The 7,445-nt window shown below is 51.1% G+C and overlaps 1 protein-coding gene across 2 annotated transcripts in view; it reads right to left on the bottom strand.

The window, feature by feature from the left end:
• Window positions 1–4,996: 4,996 nt before the first annotated feature.
• The window catches only part of ANXA6 (annexin A6), a 47,273-nt gene continuing 44,824 nt past the window's right edge, over window positions 4,997–7,445 (bottom strand). For both annotated transcript variants that reach the window (XM_044231139.1, XM_044231146.1), the window contains one exon: window positions 4,997–5,807. In XM_044231139.1, coding sequence (XP_044087074.1) covers window positions 5,748–5,807 — 60 coding nt within the window. In that variant the 3' untranslated portion in view covers window positions 4,997–5,747. The remainder of the gene's footprint in view (window positions 5,808–7,445) is intronic.

The raw sequence follows: 7,445 nt of genomic DNA, 5'->3' as shown, positions 1-7,445 counted from the left end.
CAATATCTGTACTTCTAAGCAGTGTATTTGGGGCCCAATCATTTGGTTTTCCCCCACGTGGTCTGCAGTGTGTTTCTGTGCATGTATTAACAGCCGTGGGCTTCTTTCTGATTCTGGATTATACATAGTGTGTCCCTGTGAGTATGACAGGCAGTGATTTGGAATTCTGGGTGTGTGATAAATAGTATTTATGGACTTTGAGAGGACAACAGCTGTGTGGGAGAACAGTAATTACCGGCCCAGCATAGGCATGGGATCTCTAGGTCCACTCCCCGCCCTCCTGGCTTGCCTATCAGGCCATCCTGTTCCCGCCTATGGCTATCTCCAGGTCAAGGTCCATGGCCATCCCAGTGTGGGGGGACACTAGGTCATTCTGATTTCAGTTGACAGAACAATAGGCAGATGGTGGTAACTGGGAGGGGTGAGACCATCCCACAGAAGGAAATACATGTTCTGGAAACTGCTACAACAGCTGGGCTCATGGGCAGGGCTCATTCCCAGATGGCTCTGGTTTAGGTCTTCCTTATCTGAGCGGTGGGTACAAGAAGACTCTGGCCTCACATTCTGCTTTTATCATTTATTTATTTTAAAGATTTTATTTATTTATTTATTTGACAGACAGAGATCACAAGTAGACAGAGAGGCAGGCAGAGAGAGAGGAAGAAGCAGGCTCCCCGCCAAGCAGAGATCCCGATGTGGGGCTCAATCCCAGGACCCTGAGCTGAAGGCAGAGGCTTTATCCCACTGAGCCACCCAGATGCCCCCACATCCTGCTTTTAAAAGCATTTCCTGGGGCACCTGGGTGTCTCAGTGGGTTAAAACCTCTGCTTTCGGCTCGGGTCATGATCCCAGTGTCCTGGGATCGAGCCCCGAATCGGGCTCTCTGCTCAGCGGGGAGCCTGCTTCCCCCTCTCTCCCTGCCTGCCTCTCTGCCTACTTGTGATCTCTGTCTGTCAAATAAATAATAAACAAAATCTTTAATAAATAAATAAATAAATAAATAAATAAACAGAAGCACTTCCTGCCTCTGGGTTCCCAGATAGTGACATCTGGCTTTGTGTATCTATCTGCCTCTGTCTCTGATTCTCCACAGCAGGTTCCTTGGTTTCCCGCACCACCACATCTTTCTTCTCTTTTCTCCATGTCAGCTTCTTCTGCCCTGGCTCATGTCCCCATCCCTCCATTTCTTGGAAACACTGCAAGCCTGTCTGATGGTCTCCCAGCCAGTTTCCTTCTCCACGCTGGCCGCAGAGTCCTCTTTCTAAAGGATATCTCTACTCACACTACCCCTGTCCCTGGTACCTTTGGGGGCTGGCCAGGGCCTGGAGGGCAAGGTCCACACTGTGTCCTGGACTCTCTGTGACCCTCCCAGATGATGTCTTCACACACTGGATATGCGATCCAAGACACCCAAGGCCACTTTCCATGGTCTCCACTTCCCACCTCTGGGCCTTTGCTCCTACTGTTGCCTGGGCCTGGAATTCCCTTTCATCTTAGATATCTTTTATTGTTGAAGACATCTCTCCTCATCTTTTGAGGTGCCTCTCACATGCCCCTTTTCTAAGGATCCTGTATCCGTCCTTCTGTGGTTATCTGTGGCCTCTGCACGAGGTACTTCTTGCTCTGTCTTGGTTGTATTTTCTCTTCTTTTCTCCATTGAGCTCTTCAGGGGTAAGAAGCAGGCACAGTGCAGGGACTCATCAGAGGTTGTTGAAAGAGATTCCTCCTCCAAGTCCTTCTCTAGGAAATGGAATCCAGCCTATGTATTAATACCAAAGACCCAATATGGGGCCCTTATTATGTCCCAGATAGTGTGCTCAGAGGTATCCGTGCGTTGCCTTATTTAATCTTCACACAAAATCTGGTGCAGTAGAAATTTTTGTGATTCCCACTCTACAGGTAAGGAAACCAAGGCATAGAAAGGCCAAGTGACTTAGCTACTTCTAAGTGGTTGGCTGGGTTTCCAATCTAGCCGGCCTGCCTGCTTTCATAGATTAACTGCAGAGCAGAGGGCTCAGTTAGGAACTGTAATTTCCTTGCCTAACTCAGCTGTAAAGTGGGGAATTCTGCCTGGGGAAACCTGAGGTCTCCCAGGTCTGTTAGAAACACCGATTTGCTGCTTTGGGGTTCTGAAATTCGAGTTGGGCAACTTGACACTTCTCCCTCCCATTCTCAGCGAAGTTTGGCTTCCATTAATCAAGAGGAGGAGGACAACCGCATGTCTATAGTGAGCAGAGCAGGAATCAGGAGACCCAAGTGCCGTCCCCCAGCAATACCATGGTCACTGGGCCTTGATTTTCAAACTCGTGAAACAGGAGCATTGGTTTGGATGAGCTCTCAGCCCACTTCCCGCTCAGTCCATGGTGTGTCGCCTGTACCTTTGGCCAGTTTGCTTCACCGCTTGGTCCCTCAGTTTCCTCATTAGGAGAATAGGGGTGATCCCGAGCACTACCTCAAAGGAAGTCTGGGCTGCGGAGGAGGTGACTGGTGGCTCCGCAAAGCGGGGGATCTCTTTTTTTTTTAAGATTTTATGTATTTACTTGACAGAGAGAAATCACAAGTAGATGGAGAGGCAGGCAGAGAGGGAAGCAGGCTCCCCGCTGAGCAGAGAGCCCGATGCGGGACTCGATCCCAGGACCCCGAGATCATGACCTGAGCCGAAGGCAGCGGCTTAACCCACTGAGCCACCCAGGGGCCCCAACGGGGGAACTCTTCAGGGAGCTTCCAACAGCCAGCTGTCCTCACGCGGCTCTCCGACAGCCGAAGTGTGGCCCCAGCGGTGCCCGGAAACCCCCTCCCCGCCGGTCACTTGAGACAGTTCCTTGTGGCCCCAAAGACTGAGGTTGGAGCACCCCGGTTTAGGGGTTCTGAGAAGTGTTCCCTCGGAGGGGAAAATGCAGGCGTGGAGGCAGGAGGCGGAGCAAGGAGCTAGAGGCGGGGCGGGGGCGGGGGCGTGGCCGCGGGAGGGAGTGGCTAGGGTCCAGGGCAAGAGGAAGGTCAGTGCCAGAAGGTTGGGGCCTGGCAGGACTGGGAGGCTCCACCTCGGTCCTCCGCTGAAGTGCCAAGTGCCCTGGGGCCAGTCGCTTCCTCTGTGGAAGTGACAGTTGTCTGTAAGTGGGAGAGGGAGGTGAGACTTTCCGAGGGCCCCTTCCACACCGAATACATCACCACCATCCTCCTTTTCTCCCGCTTTGAGACAGCAGTGGTTTGGGCTTCTGCTTTCTCTTTCCTTTTAGTTTTAATTTAGTTCCTGCCACTTGTGTCCTTTAAACTCTGGCCAGGGAAACGACCTCCGGTGTCCCTCAACACCGTGCTTTGGAGAAGGCTGGGTGGGAGGGACACTCAGGTCAGCTCTTAGGGATCAGGACTCCACAGTTTTCTGTGTTGTAGCTTTAGCATCAGGGCCCAGGGGAGGCCTTCAGTAAGTTGAGGCTGCTCCAGTGAATGACGGTGAATGACGGAGGGAGGTGCTGGGATTCGGATAGCGGATAATAGCGGACAGCGGCCACTCCCTCCTCTGCCACAGCTCCAAGGGAAAATGCGGTTTGTTCTGCAGGCACCTGGGTCTTAAGTGGGATCACTCAACAGCCTCCCATCCGGCCACCCCTCCTTCACAGGTTTTTCTGAAGTGCTCTCAAGCTTGAGGTTAGCCTCCCTCCAAAGGACCTCTCCCCCGCCAACCTTGTAAGAGAAAACGCTGATGGCCTCGGTCATTGGATGTAAACTCCCATTTCTAATCTCATCAGTCTTGCCCCCCCAAACCCTGAGGGTCTTCCTCCTACGAGAGACCAGCCCCAGACTACAGCCCACTTACACTGAAAAGTAAGTGAAAGCTGCACGGTGAGGAATTAGAAGGGTCTCGTACACTGTAAGCGCTCCGTGAGCTCTCCTCATTCCTGGTTTCTGGGGAGTCTAGAAATTCCTGGTCTCTCTGCTTGTGTGTTCCCCTGGCCTCTGGGAGGCTCCTGCTTCTATTCCCTGGGATTCCTTCACTCTTTCGACTCCAGAGCTTTTTTCCCCTTAGCACACATTTTTAAGGCACTTTCCTGTTTGTCTTTGGATGCCTCTGTGATCTGCTGCTGCTCAGAAAACCTCGGGGTCCACTCATCATCTCCTACAGTGGGGCCTGCCTCTGAGCTGGTGGTGCTGACAGCTGACCCCAGGCAGGGCCCGCCCCTGCTGAGCGCTCACAGGTGTCACCTCATTTCCTCCTCAAAGGCTCACAGTTGGTTAGCAGCAAAGGTCTGACTCCACAGCTCTTAATTGCTTGTTAATTTATCTTTTGGTAACAGTTGCGTGAAGTCGGGCAAATCCCCCCAAAAAGCTCTCAGCGGACCCTCCTATTGTTTGGGTTCACAGCCGGGTGGAGGGAAGGAAGTGGAGGTACAGTCTTGCTTTCAGCATCATTATGGCAGAGATGAAGATGGGGCTCTTTACAACTGGGGGGTCCATCCTCTCACTAGAGATGCCCGGTGAGGGCAGTGGCTGGCCCAAACCCTGTGATCCCTGCACACCTACTGTAGCAAACAGGCTCTGAAGTGCCAAAATAGGTCAGGCCAGTCGGGACAGGGAGCAGGGCCCTCATGGCACTCGAGGGACCGCTTCACACCCAAGTCTCAGAGCAGAAACCCAGCTCTCGGGAGGGAGACAGAGAAGCTGCAGCTGAGCCTGCTGCTTATCAGTGATCTGCACAAAGTAGAAACTTTCCACAGGCCTCCCCAGATCACGATTGCATCTGGTGCCCTTGAACAGCTCTAAGGAGGAAGTCTGGCTTTGGCTGTAATGGATGAAGAACGCACAGAGCTACGTGCAGGCAGCAGAGGGAGGAAAGGGGAGCCAAGAGCTGGAGGGTGTGGGGCCGGCCTGCCCAGGCGGGTTGTTGGCTCACTCTCACCTGGGATTCCCAGGCAAGAGGATGAGGTTAGGACTTATTCCTGGGCAGGTGCCTACCTCAGACTGCAGGGCTAGGACAAAAACACAGATCCCCCAAATGAAATGTGTTTATGTGTCTATAGGTCTATTTTTATTTAAAGAGGCCAGTGGAAAGGGAATGATTTGGGGGCACATCCTACAATGTCAATGTTAGAAGAGAAAGTCAACATTCTTTTGTCCAACTCTCTCACTTTGTAGATAAGAAAGTAGAGACTCGGGGAGGGAAAGAAATGGGCCAGAAGCTAGAAAGCACATGTGTGGTGACACAAATTTGAAGGTATCCAGACGCCTGGTTCCATCTTTCGCACAAAAACCTGAATGAGGGCGGGTGGTGAAACAGTGGGAGGTCTGGCAATGGGCAGGAAGACATTAACTGTCTGTCCCCTCCCCTGGAACACTCAGCTGGCACCGGCCACCATACCCCATGGCTCAAAGCACACACTCCACTCATTTCACAGGCAGAGGCTCAGTATGTTTTTGGATTTGACAAAGCCCAAACCAGGGCAGTGGCCGCAGTGAGGGACAGAAGCCGGGAAAGGCTGAGGAGGAAGATGGGGAGTGGAGATGAACGGGATTTGTGGCTACGGATCTTCAGCTGCTCACACAGGAGCAGGAGTGACCGTGCTGGGCCTTCAGTGGCCCGTGGGAGTGGGAGTCTTCCCTAAACCCCGGCTGAAGACAAGAGCCCACCCATGACCCCCTCCCCCCACCCCTGTCCCTTCCTTCATCCCGGGAGCTGGAGCAATCAGGCTTGGTCATGGCGGCTGGTGCTGCTGACCGTTTCTCGGCAGAGGTGCTGGCCAAAGCCGGTGGCTCTAGTCCTCGCCTCCACAGACAGCGAGCAAGGCCTTCAGGAAGTCTCCAGAGGTGTCACCCTGGCAGGAGCAGAGGAAAAGCAGTGAGAGAAAGCAGTCCTGATGGCCTCAACGCCCCGTCCTTGCAGTGACTATCAGCCTAATGTCTCCCGAACACATAAATATGACTATATCCCTTCTACGGGTCCTCACTACCCTCAGAAAAGGGTCCAAGCTCTCAGCTTGGCTTCAAGGCCTTTTGTGGGCTGGCTTCACCTCCACCCTCCCTTGTGGGGGCACCCTGGTTCATTTTCCTACGTTAATATCTATCATTTCTCTGACCAGCCGGCCCTTTGCACCACCCCCAAATCCTGCCTGCCCTTGGATGCCTCCTCCTCTATGAAGTGTTCCTGCCCTTGATTCTTGCCTTCCTCCTCCCACATCCATTGACACGTGTGAACGAGACATCTCATTTGAACCAACACTATGGAGCCCTTACTTAGCACCAGGCCCTTGTAGGAATTTACGGGAACATCGTTGCTTTTAGGATGCGTCATAATGTCAGGCCTACAGCAGAGTGCTGGGAGCCCAGACTCTCCCTCCTGTTATTGTCTCCTGTCATTTTTATGATACATATTGTTTTTCTTTTCTTTTATAATTTTTTATTTCAAAAATCACTATTATAAACAAGGTAAGTTAAAGGAAAGATCTCACAATAAAAAATTTCCCACACCTGACACCTTTTTCCCCAAATCAAGAGAGAGGCACGGTGACTGGTGTCTGGGTTTCTAGCAACAGTCTGTGCATGTGCTAACAAGTATAGGTAAAGAACATCCCTTTTCTACGCACATGGACACACAGCATTCATACCCTTCTGACTTAGAGAAGATCCCAAATCAGCAGATGGAGCTGCTCATGCTTTTTCATGGTTGTATTATATCCTATCTTATGGATGTATCACACTTTCTCTAACCAGTTCTGTCCGGAAGGCTTCTAGTCTTTTGTTCCTGTGAACAATGCTGGCATAAACACTCTCCTCCACATCGTTGGGAACACGTGTAGCTCTGTCTGTAGGATCAATTCCCACACGCAGAATCACCAAGTTCAAAGTGTATGTGTTTAAAATTCTGAAAACTGCCCAACTACCCTTCAAAAATGTGCTAGCAGTGTATATCCCCACCAAGTCTGGGTGAAGCTGCTATAACATTTCCCACAGGCTGTCAGCCAAGGCCAGTATCAAACTTTAAGATCTTGGCCAACATCGAAGAAAAAAAAAAAAAAAAAAAAAAAAGGCTGTGTAAGTGAGAGAAGTCAGATACCAAAGATCACATACCACGTGACTCTATTTCTATGAAATACCCAGAAAAGGCAAATCTATAGAGATAGAAAGTCACCCGATGGGTGCCTACAGCAGGGGTGGAGATAAGTAAGTGGGTATAAGGGGTGTTGTATCTTAAAGGGGCACTGGAAATGTTTCAGAACTGCATTGTGGAGATGATGCACGACTCCTTCAATTTCCTAAAAAATATTAAATGCACCTTAAAATAAGTGCACTCTATGGTATATAAGTTATGGGTCAATAAAGTTATCTTTACTTTTTTAAAGATTTTTTTCATTTTAGGGGCGCCTGGGTGGCTCAGTCATTAAGCATCGGCCTTCAGCTCAGGTCATGATCCCAGAGTCCTGGGATCGAGCCCCGCATCGGGCTGCCTACTTAGT

Source organism: Neovison vison, chromosome 1 (assembly GCF_020171115.1).
Source record: "Neovison vison isolate M4711 chromosome 1, ASM_NN_V1, whole genome shotgun sequence".
Taxonomy (NCBI): domain Eukaryota; kingdom Metazoa; phylum Chordata; class Mammalia; order Carnivora; family Mustelidae; genus Neogale; species Neogale vison.
This window is presented reverse-complemented; position numbering and strand designations above follow the sequence as displayed.